Consider the following 25,515-nt stretch of genomic DNA (forward strand, 5'->3'; position numbering starts at 1 on the left):
GCAGGTCATTTGACACGGTACACTCTTCCCGGCGTCACGATTTTACTTCATCGCCGAAGTACCAATGACCTTGGTCTGAGCCCGAGCGGCCGACACGCTCACTTTTGAGTGCAGTGCCTACGGCGAACCGGTCACCGATGGGCCGACAGCACTGATCTCAGCCCAGGTGCCTTGACGCCGCTTCCATGCATGACGGCATCAGATGCTTAAGCTCAGCTTCACTTCGGCTCCTTATCTGGTGGGGCTCGCAACCGCTCCTGACTCCGCCCAGGTGAACTCGGCTGCTCGTGCGTGCGTCAGCCGTCCCGAGCCGCCGGCTTGTGCGGCACGTGCACCTGAGCCCCGTTGGTCAGACCGTGGAGCCTAGGGGCTGCGGGTATGGACAGGCGTCTGGTGACGGGTCGGGGCGTCCTTTCTCACCCATCTCGCCAGGTCCGCGTCACAGACTCGCAATCGCAGGCCCATTTAGCTATCGGTCCCGACCGATGGGGTTAAGATCACAAAGATATGGTACGCGATGACATTCCATCTGGAACCGAAAGCAAGTCATAATCGAACGGCTTACAATATTCGGATTAACCCAGGCGGTGAAAAGGAACCAACGTAAACATGACCATTAATATCATTTCATACAGACCTACCAGGCACATCAAATGCAGATGATTGGTCAAAGCACCTCAACGGGGGCCAGCATGTATCAAACCCGAACCTAGCCTAGCAGTGCTCTGCGACTTCTGACCGTGCACACGCTTGGCCAATGATGTCGCCGCCCTCCCACGTGAACGGCAACGGGGCACCAAAAAACAGCGGCAACAGTCGGTGTCACACTGGCGACCTGGCTGTCAGCAGCAGCGCGCCCAGCACTGTGCTATACCGCTCACACAGCTATGATCTGCCTTTCCATATCATTGCAGAGGTTGTATCGTTTGCCCCGACAGCGCAGCTTCGTCTGGCCTTGCTTGTGACCGAGGAGCCCGTCCCCAGCGAAGGACGGCTGCTGTGGGAAGGCTCGGCTTCGGCCACATCAAACCGCCAGAGCATCCGACAGAAGACAATAACATGGTGGGTATCGCACAGAAGACAAAAACAGGGATTAACTTTCCACCTCAGCCGTGGACAGGACTGGGAAAGCCAGCCATAATCCCGTCACCGTTTGGGTAAACTCGACTCTTTCGTGGCCGGTTTGAATAATTCTGTCGACACAATGCGCCTGTTCGAATCTACAGGTTCTGCAGGTCCTCAGCAAAATTGGAAAGCCGCCTCTGTACCGTCGCTTTTTGAAGTGTCGCACAAGAACACCAAATATGCAAGTCGGAATACGCAATGCCAGAAAATATAGGATGCTAGAAAATTGAACATGCCAATGATCTGTTGCAAATTGCACCGTTATTTGATACTTTGTCTTGCATTTTGTCTTGACTTGGCCTTGAATGAATCATAGCTGCATCAGTTTTACATACTTACCATTATTGGTCACACTTGACAGGGACTGCGAGACAGGACGCACTTACAATTATAACGCATCATCAAGGGTTGCGTTGGAATATTTTTAAGAGAAAGTCCTCATTCATGACAGCTGTTCAAAACAGTGAGGCTGGGGAGGGACGGGAGGATTTGTGGGGTGGGGGCGGGGTTGTGTAGCCTGAACGGATAATTTTTCATGAGAACCATTGTGACGCACGCTTGCCAGAAACTGGAGATTTTGAGCCTAACCGCAGCGACATGCAGCACGAACTACTGAAAGTTGCAGGGGCTCAGTCCAGCAGGCGCGTGCCAAGGGCACAGCTGCACGGCACATCACAGCGCTCCGACAGAACTGACGCAACCTGGCTTAGGCCATTTGTGTAAGTGAACACCATTCATAACCTGGATCTACAGGTCGTTGACGAAGCCCCGCTAGTAAGATAATTTCTGGCACAGACTGACCGCATGCGCGCATTGTGCTTAGCCCATTTAGTACGTTGTACGGGACTAGAAATGAAGAAATCTCGAATATTAGTACGTTTTTTGTTCCCATTCCTCCATACATACATACGCACATACATACATACATATATATATATATATATATATATATATATATATATATATATATATATATATGAGAGGAGAGCGCGCGCAAGGGCATTGAATACTTTGCGTGTCACACGTGAATGTTGCTATCTGACAATGAGTATATGTAATGTGTAAAAGCTTATGTCTGGGTTGTGATATGCATGTAGTATGTTTGCGCTATACCGATATTGCAAAAAAACTGATGCATCGTATACAGACATGAGATCCATGATAGGATAGTCACGAAATAATTTTAATTTTACAAACGCCCGATTATATCGACTCTGTCTAAAACTGCCACTCTAGGAAATGTTCAATGAAGGATGAAACGTTGGGAATATAACTCATACCAGGCCATGCAATATGGCAACACATAATGCTTTATCATGAGGTTTGGTGCCATTTTAAACGAGCATCGAGAAGAAGCAAAACCGTCACAAACTTATTGGGAAAACATCAAAAAAGGTCGTCAATGCTGAGTTTGCTGTGATTTCTAACAAATATGCATAAAGAATGATCTGCTTTCAAAATTTATATATAACTTAGCACAAATATAATGCCACAATAGTGGGAGGCAATCCAGGTAATAACTGATACCTCTGCAGGGTATTTATAACCATCTATTGATTAGAACATTATAAATAACTGTCACCTGCTCACGAGTAAGCCCTTCCCCGATCTGTGCTTGCTCTCGCTTCATTTCAATTCATTTCAACTCCGATCCACCGGGCAGGGTTTGATTCCGACTCTGACGTCGAGCACCACAGCACAATGTTGGGCCGACTCTGATTCCGCTTCAAAGAGATGTGTAGCTCAATTCTGGAACCCATTTAGATGGAGCCAGATCGGATGAGGGCAGCTGGCGAAATGGCACGGTGTATGAGGTTCGTAGATGCTTGTATCAGACATATTTAGCTCACCCCAGCTCACAGACTTTTTGGTTGGCGAGTCCAGTTTAGACTCCCAAAAAGTTCAAAGAATGATTAATTTTACTCCTCTTATTTTACCACCTAATTACCCCAACTCAGCGAGCATGTGGCTGATTCCAGAGTAAGCCGATTCCGACTACAAACGAAATCAAACACAAGCATGGCGCGGCTTTAGAAGACGTTAGAGCCTTGGTTAGAGGCTCCATATGGGGTGGTGCGGTCAGCTTAAAATTCAGATGGTGAAAAAGAAACAATGAGGAAGTGCGCCAATAGAGTGGTATATCAGCTGCAGCGAAGTAACTCCTAGAAGAATTATCAATTTGATTATTGGCAGAGTGCCGCTGCCCACAGTCCCACATTCGTAAGTATCTGCAAGTGCTTCCCGCCCTTTCCCATGACCACAGTCGTGCTATGTCCAAGTTTCCCTGAGCCTCGCGTTCACCTGTTTTCATTTCCGCATGCATGGGGCTGGTTTTGATGATCGCCAACATGGTGTAGGTTGGTATGTACCACAAAATGGAAACCATTTACTTGTGTACAGGAAACCAGCCAAGACGCCATTTTTGCGGAGCTATCGGATGGAAATATCGCACGCGATGGCCCTCTGTTTATGCCGAATGACTCCTTTTGGAATCAAATTGGCACGTGTAGCTGTTCTTCCGACTCGAGTTTCGTGCTGAGCCCGTATGTCGGCCGCCTCAGAGGCGGGCTCCACCCTGTGGCCTTCCAACAGGCTCAAGGTCGTTTGCATCGCGATGGTCCCCCCCCCCCCCCCCGCTTCCCCCTCCCTGGCCGGCGTAGCGCTGAAGTGCGGTCTCACCGGCCGGCGTAGCTCTCAAGTGCGGTCTCACCGGCCGGCGTAGCGTAGCTCTCAAGTGCGGTCTTATCGGCCGGTGAGGCTTTGAAGCGCGATTTCACCCGCCGGTGTAGCTCTGGAGTGTGATCTCACCCGCCGGTGTAGCTCTGGAGTGTGATCTCACCCGCCGGTGTAGCTCTGGAGTGTGATCTCACCCGCCGGTGTAGCTCTGGAGTGTGATCTCACCCGCCGGTGTAGCTCTGGAGTGTGATCTCACCCGCCGGTGTAGCTCTGGAGTGTGATCTCACCCGCCGGTGTAGCTCTGGAGTGTGATCTCACCCGCCGGTGTAGCTCTGAAGTGTGATCTCACCCGCCGGCGTAGCTCTGAAGTGTGATCTCACCGGCCAGTGAAGCTCTGAAGTGTGGTCTCACCGACCGACGTAACCCTGAAGTGCCGTGGGCTACGGCGCGAACGACGAGTCAGGGGCCGGATAACAGCAGGATCATTGGCCAGTGTTCAGTGAGATCATTGGCCAGTGGTGGACGTGCTCAGCGCCGCTCGCACATGCACTGAGAGCGTGTTAGCAGGGATAGGCAGCGCCCCACGTGAAGGGTGCGAAACCGTGCAAAATTCGCTTCTCGTCTGACGTGGTTAGAACTCGTTGCAATGTACCCGGGGAATCCAGTTCATTCCAAACGAGCCTATTTGTTTGAAAATCTCCAACAACAAGGGCCAAGTGCAAAATGGTCTCAGACTGTGCATGATTCAGTTCGAGGTTAACAAGTTGTTCGAAGTCTTTGAGTTATCGCTTATCAACACCACCAATGATTTACGGATATCTCCCTAACATGGTCAGTAGCTCAGGTGCCGCAAGTTATGTTCCCACGTTGATCAGTAAAGCAAAACCTCAAAAATATTATCATATTGTTTAGTCAAAAAGGTGCCGTCACAAATACCGGGTACAGAAAACAATCACCGTGGCCAGCTCGCTGACGTTTGTTCAAATAGCAACAAAAGCCTGCTGAATGAATGATCAGGCTGTGACTTAAACTATAAACGCTACTCAAGGTCAGGGGCTGCAGCGGCGTCTTCCTCACAAAGTACAAGCTTGCCGTTTGGAACCTGACCGGGAAGATGGCGTGGCCCCTCCTTGGCCTGCGCCGGCTGGTGTAGCCTGCAGCGGCCAGCGGAAGAGCTCAGCCTCTGGGCCTGATTGGGCTGCGTCGACGCGGCGAGGCCCCGCCGGCGGTCTGTGGGCCGGACCCCGAGCCCCGGCGGCCCTCCGTGGCGCCAAGCGACGCTCCTTCAGCTGGCCGGTCCGCGTGCACCCCGGGTGCCGCCGTCTGCTGCCCATGCTGAGGCAGCCGTTGCTGCCCCGCCGCCGTCGCTGCCTCAGCAGCGCCGCCGCAGCCGCGCTGCCGCCTCAGCAGAACGCCGGCTGAAGTAGCGGCGCCGTTCGCCGGCTGCCCGCAAGGCGCGGCGACGGACAGACCGGCCAGCGTCGCTGGCGCCACCGACCGACGCCCGCACCGCCTGGGCTCACCCTGGCGTTTCGCCTACGAGCGCAAGTGGCAACGCCCACCGCGCCGCCGCCCCCGCACCCGCCTGACGGGCGAGGGACAGCACGGAAGCAGGGGATGGCGGGTGGGGCGAGCACCTCGAGTCCGGCGAGTCCGGCAGGAGCAAGACGAAGCACGCCTGAGAGCCGACCTTGGCCGTGGAGAGTTTGGTAGGACCACGGCAGACACCGACACCGCATCTTGGCTGTCACCGCGTGGCGGGGGCGGGACGGGATTGTGATAGTGATGTGAGCTGGACTGGGATGGAATGAATATGGCAGCATCAGCTGCTTGGTGTTAATTGCGCCCGCAGTGTACCATGAACCAGGAAAAGCAATGACCGATAGCGCGTGTCAACCGACACACGGCACAGTCACATGCGTGTGAGAACGCCAACGGAAGCAAGGCAGGCGTTCGATGGCGGCCGGCGCGGGCGCATGCCATAACGCACCTGGATCCTCGCCTGAATGAATGATCAGGCTGGATGATACCGTGCCCTAGCCGATGGCGCCGGCCGTCAGTGCTATTTTGTGCCGCTGGTGTGCTTCAGCGGCCCAGGGTCGGCGAGCCCGGCTTCCGCGCGGTACCGGCTGGACGCCGCCTCCACAGCACGCCCCAGCGTGGCCTACGCTGAGGTCAGGCACGAGGCGGAAACACCGCAATGGCGGCCACTTAGCGGATGGAGCCCTTCTCTGGCAGGTACGTGCTTCGACCACGTCTGTGTTATTCGACACACACACACACACACACACACACACACACGCATATATATATATATATATATATATATATATATATATATATATATATATATATTTGTACGTGCGTGCCTAAGTGCGTGCGTGTGTGGGTGGGTGTGGGTGGGTGGGTGGGTGGGTGGGTGTGCGTGGCGTTGCAGTTGCCTCTCGGAGATGATTAATTATATGCATGTCGATCTGCTTCAGTTTGTGGCGAAGATGAACCGTACCTGTTCACGCAAATCACCTACCAGCCAGCATGCTAATGGTAGCACGGAAACCATGTCCGATCGGCGCACTCTTTAGGTCCGGCTAATTGCCTTGATGGCCTCGGTCGCGTGCGCGGAAAAACAAGGAGCAGCAGCCTTCGGTTAACGTGCTCCACATTTCACAAGGCTCAAGAACGATGAGTGACCTATAAAAATCGTCTTCTGTCCAGCCGAACGCGGCACCCTTATGCGCGCACCACCCGCCGCCACCAAAGAGCTTGAAAATCCCAGAAATGCTTCCGATGGCAGCCACGTGATCGGGGGGTCTCACCGAACAACCGAGATGTGCAGAACTACCCCAGGTTGTGCGCGCTGCAGAGCATCAGGCCCGGGCTGGTGCCCTGCCAGCCTGGCCCCATGTGCTGGGATACCGGCCGGGTTGGCCTCTAGGGACGCCGGCCCGGCCCAGCTCTGACCGGCCTTCGACGCCGGTCAGAGCCGTGGCAGCCGCACGGCGGCGCCGCCAATTACTGTTGCGTGCGAACCGGAAGTCGGCGGCTTCTTACCTTGGCGTTTTCCTGGTCGGCGAGCGGCGCCGGAGACGGACCTCGGCCCCGAGAAGACCGCAGTAGCAGACAGGGCGCTGACTTGCTAGGCCTCGGCGGCTTGGGCGGCGCGCTCTTCCGTGACGCCTCGCTCGAGGGATGGGCTGCCTTTTTCGGTACTGATATCACTGTCTTTTCCGCTAAGATCGGGCAATCCGGCAGTGGTGCAATAGCTTCTTCTCCTGGCGCTAAGTGATGCAATGCTGAGCTTACAAGCCTTTCAGCTTGGCGGCTTGGGGTAAGAGCCAGCATGTCCCCATCTGGCGGCGAACGGTCTGGTCCTGACGTCGCAGGCTCCCCGACAGAGCCTGACTCGGACCCGTCCGGTGCCGTCGCTCGCTGCGCCTCAGTCGGCGCCGGGCCCCCGGACGCCGGGGTGGCCCCTGCGTGCCCGGCCTGGCCGCTGTCGGGCGGCGGCCGTGACCGAGCGCCCTGGGAGAGCAGGCCGCCGCCGGAAGCTGGAGCGGCTTCCGGCTCCGGCCGCTGGCGCAGCGGCCGCGCCGACGACAAGCCGGGCGAAGAGCCCAGGTCGCGCAGCTGGGAGCGCGTCAGCACGCCCCGCCACAGCAGCAGCCGCGCGCTCAGCCGCTGGGAGCGCAGCCTGCCCGGCGAGCGAGCCGTCGTCTTGAGGTCGGCCGCGCGCCGCGCGACCAGCGCACGGCTGCGCACTGGGCGCCTGCCCGGTTCGGCCCGGCTGAACCGCATCGCCAGTCAAGAGGGGCCCGAGTCGAGCGGCGAGCCCTCGCCAGGGAAAGTCCTTTGAGGGCGGGGCTTCCTGCGACGACTCTTGCTGTGCCTCACCTCTACCGAGACGGCTGTGATGCACCGGTAGAGCGCCGGGAGCGCAGCGGTCACTCGCTGGCGCGTCTCGCCCCGGCCGACAGAGTCGCACTGTCCACCCTCCTCGTTCCGACGCGCGGCACGCCCAGGATCGCTGGACCGCGCCGACTATCGATTGGTCTGGTCACAGATTAGCTGTACAAACGGCCGCCGTTGCGTCGGCCCGCTGCAGCTGCCGGTGTGCACAGCGCAGTCCACGTGCCGCAGTGGTGGCCGAGGCGGGCGTGTCCTCCGTTTAGCGGCGGAGCCTGCGACCGCGCCGGCGCGTGCCACGCGTCCAACTGCCGCCACCCAAAGCCGGTGGCGTATGGCTTCAACGCTCCCATTCATCTCCCTTTGACTGCCCAATGGAGGCCCGACAACACCCGGGCAGGCAGCGGGCTTTGTGTCCCGTCCCCGTCCCCGACCCCTGCTACGCGAACGCCCGGCGACGCGGAAGCCTGGGAACGCGTGCCACGGGCGCCTCCGCGATCTCCCTTATGCTGGGCGGTGTGTGCTCTCAGAGGTCCAATCAGAGCACGAGAGCTTGCGACGACCGGGCTGTGATGTAAAGTGGGGGTCGTTCACCAGCTATTAGACGCCGAGTTTATTGGTGCTCGTTTGCTGGCTCGTGAATCCGTGCCGTTTGAGTTCGCCCGCCACCGGGCGCCCTGTTGACACAGCTGCCGCGGCGGTTGTTGCCATGGTAACCGCCCGACGCGACGCGTGGATATGCTGAGCGATGACTGAGTGGTTTGGCGAAACGAGGGGCGTACGAAACGGATCTAGGCCCCAGCGTGTTTAAGCCATTTAGAGATTTGGCGATTGCCGCAGACTCCAGACACAGAAACCCATAATACTTTTTACCAAATGGTCGTCATGCCAGCAGTCAAGCGGTTCGCATCTCGCCGACGTGGCACACCGCCCGCCAAGAGTGATAATGATGGAGTGGCAACGTGAGTGAATGCGCACTGATAGTGATCGCTGATCATTTTTGGTTTCCTCCGTCGATAATTCGGCTCCATTCCGGTATGGCGAACTGCCAACTGGTTGCGAACTGAATCTGTCAGCCTAATTGTAATTCAAGGTGTCCTGATTGCGGCATGGCTTGCAATAGCACACACAAAACAACAAGTTCTTTCTGAGACAATGCTGTGTTTTCCGTAACTGAGCTACGCAGCGCTGCTTGGCGTTCATTAGTGGAACACTGCGTTGCCAACTCGGCGGTTTCGAATGCGACCTGCGCGGTGCATGGCGAGGCCAGAAGGTACCTACGCCACTTCGATAAGCTTCCAATCTATTTAATCTAGGGTTCTCTAAAACTCAGATGTCTCGCGTTGCCCCATTCATCTAATGATGCCTGGCACCTCGTCAGCGGTGTGGACAGAGGTCCCCACACGTCACATTCCATACGGCCCCGTAAAACGAAGGGGTAACGGTAGCATTTTTGGCCAAACACGTGGAACCCGTCCCCGTAGTTCTGCCCCGGATAACATAAGCCGGGTAAAGTAAGGTATAACATTCTCGCCGGGCACCATAAGCCGGCTTACAGAAATTTTAAGTCAACATCTACATCCGGACTCAACTCAGGACCAGACGACCTGGCACGGGGCGCCCGTGTCGTGGCGATGAACTCATAAAACCTTCCGCAGTCATATCGGGCAAGGAGCCCGGAAGTACAATTATTCTATGAGCTGAACAAATGTTTTTAGGTGGTGTGTTTAGGGTCGTGCAACAAGCTCCCGTTGGCAAGCTCTCTAACGCCAGTTAGCCATACAAAGCATTCAAAAGCAGTACAAACAACACGGGAGGAACGAGGCCGCCAGAGGAGGGAATGTCCTCGGCAGCAAGAGAACACAAGGGCGGCGCGGGAGTAGGGAAACAAAATGATACGTTTGGGTTAACATAGCCAATGCAATTAATATAAGTAGTGTTACTAATGTCACTTCATGATCAGAGTCTGGACAGCAGCCTGCACTCTGTCTGTTCCCTCCAGTCACCTCGTTCGATAGGTTTAACCGTCAGGCACTGCTGAAGCCAACCGAAAACACGGCAACTTCAGGCAAACGCTACATTGCTTTTAAGAACGAGATGTTTCCACAAGCTGTAAGGCATGGATTTCTTATTTTCAAATGCATCTTCAAACTCTACAAGAATCTGGCATTGACATGTGACATTGATCTAACAATCCCCCTCATCCCACAGCCCTAAAATGGACATGACCAGCCGAAAGGGCCCTAATCCAAACAACCCAAACCTTTCCATAAACGCTGCACACCTAACTCGAGTGCCCACCACCAGCCTGGCCGTACATCAAAGGGCGGAGTGCGGTGGAAATGCGGTGGCGCGGAGTTGAGTAGGCGGAGTGGAGTTAGTCACGAAGCTGCCCGTGCGCCGATCTTGCAAATGGAGAAACATGCTCACAGTCCGGGCCGCCCGGGTAAACCTCGGGCATTTCCTCCCCCCCCCCCCCCACGCCGGTTAGGTAAACACGCGCGGCTATCCGTGACGAACCGTTCCCAATGCCACCCGTAACCTTATCTTCCTCCCCAATAACGAATCACCGTTCATTGTCGCATCCGCGCCACGCAAGGCGTTGGCCGTCGGTTTAAACGCCGGCGCCAGCTGGCTGTCGCATTCCTGAGGGCGCGCACGTGCGACCTGCGCACCTGGCCCGGGCCTGCTGAGGCGAACCGGTAACCGCCACTCGCACGGCCGGGTCCAATCCGCGGCCGCGGGACGCCGCCGGCGAGCCTATTCAGTTTCAAATGGCCTGCTCAGAGGACGCGGCGGCGGACGCCCGAGATCTGGGAACTAGGCTCCGGGATCTACAGAGGGAGACCTGGAAACCAGGCTCAGGGATCAGGAGATGGGGATCTGGGAACCAGGCTCTGGGATCTACAGAGGGAGACCTGGAAACCAGGCTCAGGGATCAGGAGATGGGGATCTGGGAACCAGGATCTGGGATCTAGGAAACAGGCAATTGGATATGGGGACGGCGATCTGGAATCAGGTCCCCGACTATGAGGATCCAGGCTCCTTGATCTGGGGATAAATATCTGGGAGCCCATATCAGGGATCTGGGGATCAGGGAACCAGGCATCGGAATCTGGGAATTTGTGGAATGGGCCACGGTCATCCCGAGACGGGTGCTGGGAATCTGTGTACCTGTCTTTGGGGATCGTGAGCCGAATTCTAAGGATCGGGGGGGGGGGGGGGGGCGGAAACCCGGGGATCTAGGACAGGGCGCCAGAGATCTGGAACCTGCGTCCGGGATCTGCGGACCGAATTCCGAGATCTGCAGACGGGCTCTAGGGATTTGGGGACCTGTTTTGGGGATCTGTCTAACGGGCTTGTGGATCTGTATATGCGCCCTGTGGATCTGGGGCCTGCCTCTGGAGATCTATTGAACAGGTTCCTGGAATGTAGGGGCGGACTCTGTGTATCTCAGTACCTGGCTCCAGGCTTTGTGGAACGGGCTTCGAGGATCTGGAGATGGCTTTTAGGGGTCTGGGGACCTGGTTCCTGATACCTGTGGAGAGAGCCCTGAGGATCAGGGGACGGGGACTCGAAAATCTGGGGCAGTGGCCATGGATCTCAAGCTGGTGCTCGGGGGATCCGGAACTGAGCCTGGAGGTCTAGTTGGTGGAGGTCTGGGGTCCCGGAGGTCGGGGCGACGGGAGACGTAAGTGCGGGCTCGAAGACGGTGATCCGGCGATCTCGGGCAGCGCGTTGGGGCCTCGGGGACATGGGAACGAGCTCCGAGGGTTCTTCCAACGAGACCTCAAGGTATCTGAAGTAGATGCTCCATGAGTCTGAGAACAGAGGTCCAGGGCTTTGGCGACGGTGTTCCGGGATCAGGGATGGTGCCTCGGGGATCTGGGACAGAGCTTTGGAGATCTGCAAGGAGGCTCGCAGTCGGGGGATGAGGCTTTGGGGATCTGACACTGGGCACCGGGTGATCTGGAACCAGTAACCACTCGTGGAACCAGTAACCACTCGTGCCATACAAACTGAACTCTGGTTCTGGGGACGGGACTTTGAAGAATCTGTGGAAGAGGCTCTAAGGATAATGCGTGCGGGGCTTTAAAGGATCTGTGGGCGGGGTTTGGAGGGTTCCGCGGGCTTGGCTTTTAACACATGCCCCGGTGGCCGATTGAACTACCCTTCACTCGGCTGGGATTTCAATGTGACCTCTGTGACCTCGTAAACTAAGAAAGCTAGACATGCAATGCACAGAGTGGGTAGACCTGGACGTAAACTAGCTGGTGTCCATGTTTGAGGTCTCTAGATTATGACCTTGGGGTCAAATAAGGTCAAAAACGCCGTGAACCTATATGCCTTTTCTAAGCCAAAGGTCATTGGCGTCCAATTAAGTTCATTGACTTTGGTTGAATTTAATTGGGCTAAGGTGACCAAATACCTACGAAGTGCACTATTTTGTCATTCGGACAAGCGTTAGGGGTTAAACTAGGCGGTATGTTCCTAAAACAGGATGTTAATCCGGGTCATTTTAGGTCAGAGAGCTACTCTGGCCTTTAACAAAATCATGGGACATGTCTGCCGCGGTCCTGGTTATTGATAAATTCGAAGTGAACACCAGAAACTACCCCATAAACCAAGCTCTCCAGTAAAAACGCAGTGTAGTTTTGACCTCGGCGTGACCTTCATACCTGACCTTAGGTTAATGGAATTAGCTGAACTCTAAATTAAATGAATTTATTGCCTAATAAACTATCTCAGAACTGTATGGCTTCCTCTCACACTTTGTTGAACACTCCTCAGAAATGTTCCTCGGCGGCTGCCATGGCATGACGTCCTGCCATGGTCAGCGATCTTACAAAGCGCATCTATTTCTTGCACCAAAATATTCGCTATTCAGTTGTCTACAGCTATGCACTGTTTGGAGAGGCTGTGCCGCACCGTTTGGAAATCACTCTGGAAACACATTCCGGGGGACAGTCGGAACCCCACCCGAGCACGTGGCAGAGAATCTGCGGGGGTGACCTGAAGGAATTCGCGGGCAGGGCCTTAAGGAATCTGTGAGCAGGGTTTTAAGAAACCTGCGGGAGGTGCTTTACGGAATCTGTGGGCGGGGCTTCGATGTATGTGCGAGGAGGGCTTTAAGAAATCTGAGGGCGGGGCTTTACGGAATCTGCGGCCGGAACTTGCGTGTCTAAGCGTCACTTGGTCATGTTGTGATCCGGCGGAACAAATGTGATTAGAGGGCGTAAACGGATATGATTTGGAGGTCGTCTACTCTATACCATGTGACAGCGTGACCACGCGGTGAGCTTTTGCGCACCGCTCCGCCGTTCAGTAGATAGTACCATAAACTAGTGCTGACGCAAACAGCGTTCTTCGAGGGAATAAAAACGCACACTTTTTGCAGTCATGCTGATGATTTGGATCCAGTTTCTACTGATGCCATGGTATATATTCTGGTATACTTTAGCTGGTCCCGCCGACCAAATAAAGTGCTACAGATAAATGAGATGGCAGGAATAACTGTTGTGGGCTCTCAATGCGCAGAGATGCGTGATGCTACATTTTTCTCACTAACGATGGATTATATAAATGACTGATCACACAATCCTTAAAAATCATTCGACTGACAGTGTATTCCATTGAAGCTATGAAGCAATGCAAATGCTTAAGAAGGCAAAGGTGAACAGTTCAGCAAATAATGATTCAAAAGCTTGAAGTGCCGATCGAGAAACAAAAACAAATTGACAGACAGATGAATGAATAATACGAACTCTAATTCATGTCACGTGTCAATTTAATGACTGATGACATTTGCCGCTGGCCCCAAGAGGCTATTATATCGCGTCGCGCAGCGCAAAACGCCGCTTATGGCACGCCAACTTTGTTTCATTACGCATAGCACCATGGAAGGCTTTTAATCTAATTATTTTGAGTTGTCCTCGATGCTATATTTAGTTGTCAACAATCAATCAGGGCATACTGATGCATGCACAAATTTTATGAACGGTCTGCAGCCTCGTTTCCTCCTTAACCACGCTCCTTAAGCATCAGAACCTACAAGGAAACCAAATGGTTATTTGGTGCACACCTGTCGTGAGCCCATTAGCACGAACCGTTAGGATTTGTTGGCATGCCAAGTAGGTTGAAATGCGGGCATTAATTTGCAATGTCATCTAAATTGCAGTAAAAAAACCCACGTCATGTCAGTACAGGGCAACTGAGCTACAGGCACGACGAAGTTTCGTTAGTGTCTACAAAGGCCTTGGAGATCGCGCGAATCAGTCGCAGGCGCACGAGATCCGGTCCAAGGCGGCTATGATATTGTTCTATTTACACGAAGCTCGCTTTACATCTAGGTATTACTCGCGCGTCTCGCTCACCCGTTTACGTAACGATTCTATTTTAAAAAGTTTGGCAGAGGTTAGACCCTGTTGCATGTAGGTTGCCACTGCATAATAGGTCGCTAGTCGATGTATACCAGCGCGTACCATCTCTGAGGCTGAGCGTCCGTTCGTACTTCAGCATTGCAACTCGATATCTCCATTAACGTCTCAAATATCGGCATTCGATGGCTTCTTTCTAATATCCATTCAAATGTTTCAGATATGCAAGCATAACATCACAGTTTCATTCACAGGAACTTTTCCAGCTGCACAATAACAGAGTGTTAGTTATGCAAACACAATTTTGCTGCCCGATCACATAATATGCTTCCGTCAGAAAAAAATACATAAAATACAATATCAACAGAAAATGCCAGGCGTGCCTCGGTGATTATATTCATGCAAATAGCCCATTTATCAACCTGTGCTCTGTTTGCATGGTGCGGCCTTACTTGCCTCTCAAAATGGACTGACTTGTTATGTAAAAGTATATTCTACTCTGAAATTTCAAACTTCTGTACCTTCAATTTTTGCAGCTGCTCCATGTCTTTTCTGTCATCATATGCTGATCCTATGCTATGCCATAATACATCATTATTTATCGAGAACGATATCAAGTAAGGGATGATAGCCAAACTTTGTGCGTGCGCTGCTGGAAGACGGTACCTATTTTCTTTTAAGAGACGGGACCTACCTGCTGCTGGGTGACAACACCTACATGCTGTTGGGAGCCGGCACCTGCCTGCTGTTTGAAAACGGCACCTACGTGCTGTTCGGAGACGGTACCTACCTGCTGTTGGGAGCCGGCGCCTACCTCCTGTTGGGAGACAGCACGGCACCTACCCGCTGTTGGGAGCCGGCACCTACCTGATGTTTGGAGGCGGCACCTACGTGCTGTTCGGAGACGGCGCCTACCCGCTGTTGGGATCCGGCACCTACCTGCTGTTCGGAGATCGTAACCACATGCTGGCTCGATGTCTAAATTAGTACCGACTAAATAGTTTCTTTGGCATGGCTCGGGAAAGGAGCGGCTCCATCTCTAGCCCCGACCTCAAGTACACTATGGCCACCCTGCACTGCGACTGCCGGCCCTGTTATTTGGCTGCGACAGCTATGTGGGCTTACTAGCCGAGCCGAAGCCGAAGCCGGAGACCGTGTCTGTGTCTGTGTCTGTGTCTGTGTCTGTGTCTGTGTCTGTGTCTGTGTCTGTGTCTGTGTCTGTGTCTGTGTCTGTGTCTGTGTCTGTGTCTGTGTCTGTGTCTGTGTCTGTGTCTGTGTCTGTGTCTGTGTCTGTGTCTGCGTCTGCGTCTGCGTGCGCGTGCGCGTGCGCGTGCGCGTGCGCGTGCGCGTGTGCGTGTGTGTGTGTGTGTGTGTGTGTGTGTGTGTGTGTGTGTGTGTGTGTGTGTGTGTGTGTGTGTGTGTGTGTATGTGTGCGTGCGTGTGTGTGTGTGTGTGTGTGTGTGTGTGTGTGTTCTTGGGGCTTTGCGACGGGCTCAGTTGCTGAGACTTTATGACGTTGCCTGACTCTCAGCCTGGCAGGAACGGCGGGCGCTGCGGCAATCGAACCCCGTACCTCTGGTTTCTCAGGTGTGTACTGTTAAAAGCAGACGTGTCAACCACTTCACTATCGGCACCATTGGAGAGTGTTTCAAATGAAAAGCAGTTCGGGGAGCTGAGATGGCCGAGGAGACGTGTCTGTTCGGAGCTAGTCTCGGAGACGAGTTCCAAGCCGCGGATGACCATGGTGACACAGACCTGGACGATCGACACGGTCGCGAAGATTCAGCGACATTGCTCCAAGTGTGTCAGAATACTGGGCCAGCGACCAGCGGCTGCTCCCCCCCCCCCCCCCCCACACACACACCATCCAAGTCTGGGGCAGCCGACACAGACACCGGCGTGCCTGGCATGGACAGCGCCAGGACTTCGTCCGAGCCTGCGTGCCACACAAGGCACCGATCCGATCCTTGTCCTCACAGACTGGAGGAAGGTCAGCGCGCCCTCCGTGGCTCAGGCTGGGCAGTCGGGCGGCTCCCGGCACCGGCGGAAGCTTTCCGCGAGGATTTCCGCCGGATGGAGGCGGCGTTCTGCATCGCGCTACGGAGTCGCACCAGCTGAACAGGAGGTCAGAGGCGGCCGCCGACTTCCTGGCGACGCCACAAGCCAGGTTTCCCACCTTATCCCTTCTGCTGCGCTGAAGACCTTCACTCGCGTCCGAACAATCATGCACATGAAGGCTATCAACGAACCCAGACGGCGAAAACGACGGCCAAGTGTTGCAAACATTACGTTAAATAGATGCTGAGGTATGCCTAGCTACCACCAAGAGGTATGTACGCCCGCTGGATGAGCCGGCCAGGTGAGCTGGACGGCCGGCAGTCGTATATTCGTGCACACTCCTCCCGTGCGTGTGTACGCATGTGTGTGTGCGTGTGCTCTTGTTCACTTCAGGTAGTACCCATTGTGTATTGGACAAACATGGCACCCATCATTGGTTTGTTCATTTCGTATTGTTCTTCTTTGGGACCTTTGTAATGTTTGTTTCTTCGGCATCCTGGTGTAGTACAGCTTCTTTAACTTATTGCATAACTTTTTCGGCGTCCCGGTCATCACATCAACACAACTGAGCCTTGACTCAACTGTCACTCGGTTCTGCCGTATTTTCATAACGCGAGGTGATAAGGGACGGGATTGAGGGGACCCCATGGTATTTTCGTAATAATAGTGATAGAGCCTCGTGGGAAAAGAGCAGATTGGTCTCTGTAAGACCTCGCGATTGTTTGCGAATTTTGCATTCACATCACTTCCGTAGGCGAGCCCAAAGATTCTCGTGTATGTATCGTGAAAATAATACGTTTCATCTTAGCATGCCAACGTTCATGAAACCATGCGATGTGTGGCATCATTTAACGTGCATCGGCGTGCTTCCCGCGCAATTTTGGCCATTTCGACACATATGTTTTTGAACGAGTATGCATGGTGCAGGGGTTCCGTAAATGTAACAGTGCCATAAGGGGTAAATGCATAGCTTTCATAAATGTATCAGTGCTATAAGGGGCCTATGCAGTAGCTCCGTAAATATAACATTGTCACAAGGGGTTATGCAGGGTTCCGTAAATTTAGCCGTGCCAAGAAGGGTTATGCAGAGGCGCCGTAAATGTAACAGTGCCATTACGGGTTTATGCAGGGCTTCGGTAAATGTAAAAGTGCCATGGGGGCGTTATGTATGACTTTCGTAAATATAACAGTGTTATAAGGGGCTTATGCAGGGGTACGTAAATGTAACATTGCCATAGGGGGTTATGCAGGGTTCCGTGGATTTAACCGTGCCGAGAAGGGTTGCACAGAGGCTCCGTAAATGTAACAGTGTCGTAAGAGGGTTATGCAGGGGTTCGGTAAATGTAACAGTGCCATAGGGGTGTTATGCATGGCTTTCGCAAATGCAGCGGTGCTATAAGAGGTTTATGCAGGGGTCCGTAAATGCAACAGATGAAGCTTCATACGATGTGGAAATGTTCATCTCAAATTGCCTTGTGATATATAGGAGGCTGAAGGAAAGGTGGACTGGTGTGCTGGCATCGTCACATATTCAGCTGGGCTCAACGTAAGCCCCAAAATCTAGTGGGTAAAACGTGTTAAAAAAATGTGGTGTATGCGCTGTCCCAAACACAATGCACAAAATGCACAAAACCGGAGCACTTGCAGCTCTAGACCCCCTCTTTTATGCAGCATTCCTCAGTCCGCGTCATATGTTTCAGAACTAGCCATTCGGTTATGGCAGCAACAGCTTAGGAGTTGCGCTTCTCCGAAGAACAACCAGCATATGAAATCATATGGTCGCAGATGACATAAACACATTCCTGGGCCTTCTCCCAACAGATGACGGCATGCGTCAGCACTGACAGCGCTCCACGGCCTGTTGGGTGCACAGAAGCTGGTAGTGCCGGAAAAGGATTGGCTTGTTGGAGATAATCTCAGAAATACCTGGGCACGGACTGGTGAATCAGTGATGTATCTGCGCTTTTTACCTATGGCAGGGCAAAGAACTCAGAGGAATGATTGAAATGACCGATGATTTTACGCAGCCAGACCTGCTTTGCATGGTAGAGCTGCTTTGCATTTGCAACCAGAGCTGCTTTACATTTGCAGCCAGAGCTGCCTTGCTTTGCGTCTGCACATTGACGGGCCTGGTTTCAAATCGAGCGCACTTAATCCAGATAACAAGGGTCGTCTGGCTTAGGGGGCATGTCGTCGCCTATTGCTGGCATGCATTGTGATCTAAGCCGAAATGGCGCAGGCACGGGGGGGGGGGGGCACAGGGGGCAGGTGCCCCATCCACTTAATGTTCGAGGGGCCTTTTGGGCTCCTCGCGACCGACGATTAAGGACCGAAAGGCCAGCCGGAGTTCGCACCCAGGGGCCCAACCCGCAGGGCCGGACGTTCTAATGCTAGCCAGAGGGCCCTTTCGGCTGACCGGGGACATCCTGAGTCTATAAGGGCTTAAATGCCGGTCAGACAGCACCAGCTCCGCACAGTAAGCTCAGTATCAGGATGTGTTTCAGGGCTCATTTTCAAGCACGAACAAAGCCGGGGCCAGTAATTAAAACTAGTCGGGGCCCCTGTACCTGTCACGGACCCACAGTGCCTAACAGGGGGTTCTGTGTTGGTGAGGGGCCCCGGTTCGACCAAGGGTAGTGTGCAATGAGGCCAGAAGAGAGGCCCGGGGGCCCACCGAAACTGACAACCAAGAGCCCTATTGGAGGCCCATCACACCGGCGGTGTGCGCTCAGAGCGCCCGGGTAATTGGTTGTCACGACTAATGTACGATTGGCGCTTACCGACGCTACCAAGCATTGGTGATCGTATCGAAGGCAAGTCTACGCATACTAATGTCAACAATAACATGCTCGTACCATGATAGCGAATCAGTTCGATTGCAACCGCTCCAGGCGACTGACCTACCGTAGCATATTGAACGGAGTGTCCCACATTCGTATGGGTTTCGAACTGTGGTAGCGATCTTTGGCGTTATTCGGGACAGTTTACAGCCCTGTCCCCCTTCAGACTCTAGTTCCTGAGCTACACGCCCGCGGAGATGTGCAGGCTTTTTGGTGCATTATATTTCAAGGCCACCCAGGGATGCATGGCGCTATTGACATGTCACTCAAATACTGTCACCTCACTGGTCATGCGGCGTTTGAGGCCAAGACAAATATATGATGGTCGAATTATTCGCGTCTGGCATGCGTGGGCACGATTTCTAGAACCAAAGGTCTTCAGTTCGGTCTTTACCAAAGTTATGCGTTCAATGCAAGTTTTAAACACAAATCACGTTCTGTCTTACATAATGCAGAAAGTTGGACAGTAGTACTAGTCATCACGAAAGTAAGGTTTTTGGAAAAAAATAACACCTATACTAAGCATGTGAATGCCAGTATTCGATGATAAATGCATGATAACAAGCAACATGCAATAAAAAAACAATAGATCCAGTAACATTTCATAAACTTCACAAGCATTAGAACCACAAGTATTAGTACATGTATATCTGTTTATTTAGTGAACAACAACCTGACGGGTTGATATGTCAGAGCACCACGAGAAGCGACCAAAACACGTGCAGGCAACGATATTTGGATTCTGGAAACGCTGCATCCATTGCAACGACACCTTGCACGAAGTTGAAGTACCACAAGTGAATCAGCCCGTCCGATAGGGAGATAATTTTGTGCAGCCAGCTTGGCGGCTCCCTGACGTCATACGAATGTTCTATGACGCAATTAAACGATGACGTATAAAGAAGCATATGTACTTAAGTGGAAGTACAGCAACTAGTAGAGTGGTTTGCATTTAAAAGTATACAAATAGCTATAAGTGAGCTTATTTCATCACATCTGATATTGCATCAGTTTCTCGAAATGTTGAGCATTCTCTCTAATCCACACGAACTTGTTGGTTTTTCGTCTTTGCCCTGGTCTTACCCTCACTCCTCTACTACCAAATTTTTATCGTCTGTCCTATCCGGCCAGTGGAGGAACAATTAACTTTTTTCAAAACGGGACTTATCACCCTGATTCTGGCGTATGCAGGTGGAAGTTCTGTTTCTTAAATGAATTTTTTTCTCGAATCGTGAACAACAAAGCAATCTCATTTCAAAGCGCGAGATTTTGCTACAAACGTATATTAACGAGAAAAAGCGATAATAATATTGAACAAGCAACAACCCAAGTCGCATCACTGCAGTGAGACCTCTGCAGTGTAGCCATACGTACTGAATGTTGGGCAAACCCACAGCCCGTGCACAGACCATCACATCGCCTACCGCAGAGATAAGTTCTACACCAGACCGCATTCCCCGCTCTGCGACCTACCCACGCCGCCCTAAAACATGCCCGGTTTGTCTGCTGCGGCCCAGCCGTGCCCGTCAGCGGGTGCTGGCTCTGGCGTCGACCCTTCCTGCTGAGCAGCGCTGGGGGCAAACCGCACGCTGCCCGGCGCGTGCTGCTGGTGCAGCGCTGGGCTCGACCCGGCGCCGGAGAGCAGAGCGCCAGGACGGCGCTCGTCGGTCGGAGCGTGAGCCTGGTACGGCGGAGGCGGGTCCGGGTACCCTGCAACGGCCGAAGCAGGGTCACGGTGGTGGCAATGGTCACACTGCCCATTTTTTTCTCATGTTGAGTCCGTCGTTAAACCTGACCTCGCCCTTTCATTTCAAGCGCTAACGTTAATCTAGATTATGAAGGCCTTAACGAAAAGTAATTTGGTTCGAGGTTTACGGCGCCACTCAGCTGGGCTTGAAGGTGAGGAGGCCACTGCTACCTGGGTGGGAGATACCCCTCCAACTTGGGCTGCCTTATGGAGTGCTTGTGGAGTGCTTGGGAGTGCTCGTGTCGCTTGAGAGGTGCGCTCTACTCGAACCCGGAGTACCACTCCCCCTAACTTTGCAAACGTCTGTTTCTTCTGATGTCGAGTCTGCCGTTTAAACTTGACCTCGCCCTTTCATTTCAAGCGCCTCGGCATTTAGTTCGGGATGAGCCCAGTAGAACACTGCCAATATTTCAGTTTTGGACTTTCCCAGCTACCGAGAACGCAGACAGGGCTCATCAGGTCCTAGCTGTCTACTTGGTCTGTGCTGTACTTGTGCGGTCTGCTTGGAGTGCCCTTTCACCCGACTTTAGGCCCACCTCAACCAGAGCCCGGGGTAACCCTTCACCCGACTTTGGGCACACCTCAGCCAGAGCTCGGGGTAACCCTTCACCCGACTTTAGGCACACCTCAGCCAGAGCCCGGGGTAACCCTTCACCCGACTTTGGGCACACCTCAGCCAGAACCCGGGGTAACCCTTCACCCGACTTTAGGCACACCTCAGCCAGAGCCCGGGGTAACCCTTCACCCGACTTTAGGCACACCTCAGCCAGAGCCCGGGGTAACCCTTCACCCGACTTTGGGCACACCTCAGCCAGAGCCCGGGGTAACCCTTCACCCGACTTTAGGCACACCTCAGCCAGAGCCCGGGGTAACCCTTCACCCGACTTTAGGCCCACCTCAGCCAGAGCCCGGGGTAACCCTTCACCCGACTTTAGGCACACCTCAGCCAGAGCCCGGGGTAACCCTTCACCCGACTTTGGGCACACCTCAGCCAGAACCCGGGGTAACCCTTCACCCGACTTTGGGCACACCTCAACCAGAGCCCTGGGAGCCCTCTACCTATGTCTGTCGGCGCCTGCTCTCTTAAGCCGTCCTCTTCATACAGCTACGGACAGGCTTTGCTTGAGCTTATGGTGCCTCTCTGCTGGACTGGGCCCTATCTATTGAACTCAGGAACTTGGGCATTGGGTTCCATATACACTATTGGTTTGGAGGCACCTTACTTCGGCTTTGGGACTACCGGACAATGGACATGGACGAATGGGCATTACTAGAACGTTGGAGTGCTTATCTACTAAGGCTAGGGACACCATTTTTCTAGGAGTCTGGGGCACCGCTCCCCACCTAGGCTCTGGGCTTCTCCGCTTAAGCTTGAGACTTGCTTTGCCTGAATTTGAGACATCCCTCTGCGCAGGGGCTGTGAAGCCTTGGCTTCCATTCGAGCTTTGAGAATCTCTTCCCCTGGGTTTGGCATAATCCCTTTACAGGGCTTAGGAGGAACGACAGCTATACCGGAGTTGTATGCCCTTGTTTCGGGTCCGTGTCACTGAGTTTTCTTAATCGTACGAGAGGGCACCACATTTTCTAGCGTTCAGGGGACCCACGCTCAAACTTGAGTACGGTTACATGTATACTCTCTAATAATATACTTATAAATGCAATACGTATAATACGTACGTACGTAATACATAATAAAAATAACGATACGTAAAATGTGCAAAAATAATGATAGTATACGCATCAAAATAATACGTGATGATACTAACCCCTTATTATAATGCGTATAATAAGTGGTTATACGTATACTCCCTTCCAAAATTCTGCATTCTGGAAACTGTTTGTTATGCATTGCACACAAAAACATGGGGAATTGCCCTTTTGCCTTTTGTTATGGATAAATAATTATACGATTTGCAGGCACCAGGCCCAGGTTCACTGGTGGCAGCATATGGCGGACCATTTGCAGGCAGCAGGCTCAGGTTCAATGGTGGCAGCATAAGGTGGGCCATTTTAAGATTGCGATTTTGTAGTGAAGACTAAAGAAACTTTAAGCCTACATGCACAGCTGAAAAACCCTGGAGAAATGCAGTGAAGCTCTGCTGTCGAAAACCATTCGCTGCCTAAAGCAGGAACATCCGCCGGATATGACGAGGATCAACTAGCCAGCGTTTAGGAAACTGCGGCCCAGGCTGGAGGAGGGGCAACGCGGCTGAGCAAAACAGCGGAAACTACAGCATCGTCGCTCACACCAAGGAGGAAAAGCCCCTGGGGTCGGAGAACATCCTAACACACTAGCGCTTCCTCTGTTTACGAACGTGGCTCGTGTGTTCGTACATCAAAAGCTCTATAGGTGGCAGCACCTGTTCGACCGACGCACCTGGTGTTCGGACTCTCGGCATGCCCTCGGTCCCGACTGGTGAAGGCTCCATGAAGGGATTGAGAGCAAACCGCTTCTCTTCTCCGCCTTCACAGCGCGGCGTGGGAGTCAGATCTCCAGTCAGAGCTGCAGTTGAGGTCCGGGCGGCAGCTACCATCACTGGCGCTGGATCGCGTGCTGGTGGCCCTTGGGACGGCTGGTCCCGCTCCGTCGTCTGCTGCGGAGCATTCGGCTGTGGGCGTTGGATTTCCTGTCCGGGAAGGGCAGAGCTGGCCGGCTCAATAATCTGCTGAGGCTGAGGTGCGGTCTGCTGCGGGACAGACTGCTGATTTGGCTGCTGGTACGGCTGCTGATTTGGCTGCTGGTAAGGTTGCTGATATGTCTGCTGATTTGGCTGTTGGTATGGTTGCTGATTTGGCTGCCCATTTGGGTGTTGATATGGCTGCTGAATCGGCTGCTGATATGGCTGCTGATATGGCTGCTGACAGGGTTGCTGATACGGTTGTTGATTAGGTTGCTGATACGGTTGTTGATTTGGTTGCTGATTTGGATGCTGATACGGCTGCTGAACTGTTGGCTGATATGGCTGCTGACTCGGCTGCTGATATGGTTGCTGATATGGTTGCTGGTAGGGCTGCTGACCGGGCTGCTGGTAGCAGGGCTGAGACATCATAGGCATCATCATCATCTGCTGCTGCTGCTGCTGCTGCTGCTGGCCGCTGCTCTGCTGGTTGGTGCTGTTGCTCGTGTTGTTGCTCGTTACCACTGTGACTGCATCACCCACGGCCTCCCTCTGTAGGGCAACTCTCGACTCGAAGAAATTTCGCAACTCCCGGACCAGGAGGTGGGCGGCGGCGGATGCCAGCACGTGCAGAACGAACCCGAAGAAGGTGATCAGCGCGTTCGTCAGGATCAGCGACTTGAATTCCTCTACCTGTGAAATACGAGAGCATGTTCCACAAGATTCAACAAGATGGGTTAAACAGGGTTTAATGAACGGAGGGTTCAGCGGTGCTAAAATGTTCTTGGGACCAAAATCGAGCGAACGTCCTGGCGACGATCACAACTATACGTGTTTATAAATGTTAATGGATGGCATTTGCATGCATTTCAAGTCAGCACAAGTTGGAGGAACGAAAACCAAGGAAGTGAAACGAAGTGCACTTTAATGAGCCATTCACCCCGGCGTCAAGCAAATGCCCGGGAGAGGGGCTTTAGGGTGACATCAGGGACATCGTACCTTTTTCAGTTCCCGCAGGATGCGAATGTTGAACGTGTAGAGGCAGCCCTGATTGATAGCCACCTCGTAAGTCTTTTCACTCAGCGACATATTCTGCAGGTTCCATATGTAATCAAGTTTCGGAGCCAACTCCCTCCACTTGTCCTGGGAACTCCAGTCGTCCATGAAGTCCTTGGCGGCTGAGCTGATCTGGCCTCGCAGCGTGTCGGCCAGGTAACCTGTCAGACTCCTGCGTCGCAGCTCCGATCGGCCCGCACTGCACAGTGGATCATAGCCCAGTGTCATGTTCACTGGCTTCCTGGATTCACTGTTGTCGCTTGAGAGGAGCAGGCCCGCCACTTCACCGAACGCGATGTGCAGGGTCTTCTTCTTGGCGGAGTCGAAAATAGCGCGCATCTCATCGCCCCAAGAGAAATAGTGTGGCCCCATCCTTGCCGCGTCCAGGCTGCCCATCTCGTCCAACCAGCCCATGGCCCTGCCGAAGGCCTCCTTTTCCTCCGGCGAGACGCTCGTGAGCTGTGTGGAGGGCGGCACGTGACCTCTCATCACGCGTCGCACGTTGGGCGTGACGACAGTCAGCTGCTGGTATGACCGGAAGAGCGCCGCCGCCGTGCCGAACTCGACCAGGGCCATGGCGCCGGCCAGCAGCACGAACTGTCGACAGCTGGACGTCAGCCAAGCGGCGATGCCGCCCGCTACACATACAGAACGCCTGCCCCATGTAGCGATGCGTCCTTGCACCACAACTGGGCGTCGCTCGGAGGCATCGAAACACGCACGGCTCTGGCATTAACAACGCAACATCCACCGCGAGTTAAAATACGAAATGGCTGAAAGACTTCCTACGAGGAAGTGCTGATGAAAAATACCCGGGACATTCACATCAACAGTATGGAAATATAGCGATAGATATGTTGACAAAACGTGTTGTGCTGAACGGAGCAAGGAGTTATAGGCTCTGCACACAACAGGACAAAACATGAGCTGTTTTCTAAGTTCATGCTCTCTGTCCCACGAGATAAGTATGAGTGTGGTTATCGTTGTTTCAAACCAGAGTTCAACTTGTTACTTGACATTTAGATCCCATACTAGGCATCCACCTTAAGTGTCTGGCACATACCAGGAAGAGCGTGGTGTGGTTCTCGCAGCAGGTGCCGAACAGGCCAATAAAA

At 53.4% G+C, this 25,515-nt stretch overlaps 1 protein-coding gene across 1 annotated transcript; it reads right to left on the bottom strand.

Moving 5' to 3' along the window:
• Window positions 1-5,204: 5,204 nt before the first annotated feature.
• Window positions 5,205-25,515, bottom strand: LOC119102681 (uncharacterized). Its single transcript, XM_037226138.1, has 6 exons — window positions 25,464-25,515; window positions 24,344-24,997; window positions 23,884-24,037; window positions 20,608-20,689; window positions 7,316-7,492; window positions 5,205-5,244 (listed from the first exon to the last, which is right to left on the bottom strand). The coding sequence occupies exons 2-6, from the start codon at window positions 24,974-24,976 to the stop codon at window positions 5,205-5,207; spliced, it is 1,086 nt and encodes a 361-aa protein (XP_037082033.1). The 5' UTR covers window positions 24,977-24,997; window positions 25,464-25,515.

Source organism: Pollicipes pollicipes, unplaced genomic scaffold (assembly GCF_011947565.3).
Source record: "Pollicipes pollicipes isolate AB1234 unplaced genomic scaffold, Ppol_2.1 Scaffold_5724;HRSCAF=6776_pilon_pilon_pilon, whole genome shotgun sequence".
NCBI classification, from domain to species: Eukaryota; Metazoa; Arthropoda; class Thecostraca; order Pollicipedomorpha; family Pollicipedidae; genus Pollicipes; species Pollicipes pollicipes.

What these genes read in the sequence shown, in the direction of transcription:
- LOC119102681 (XM_037226138.1), bottom strand. Translation starts at nt 24,976, where the DNA reads ATGGCCCTGGTCGAGTTCGGCACGGCGGCGGCGCTCTTCCGGTCATAC. An exon ending in CCTACAGAGGGAGGCCGTGG is followed by an intron (nt 20,690 to 23,883) that starts GTGATGCAGTCA and finishes CGGCCGTTGCAG; the next exon opens with GGTACCCGGACCCGCCTCCG. An exon ending in CTGCTCTCCCAGGGCGCTCG is followed by an intron (nt 5,245 to 7,315) that starts GTCACGGCCGCC and finishes CCTTGCGGGCAG; the next exon opens with CCGGCGAACGGCGCCGCTAC.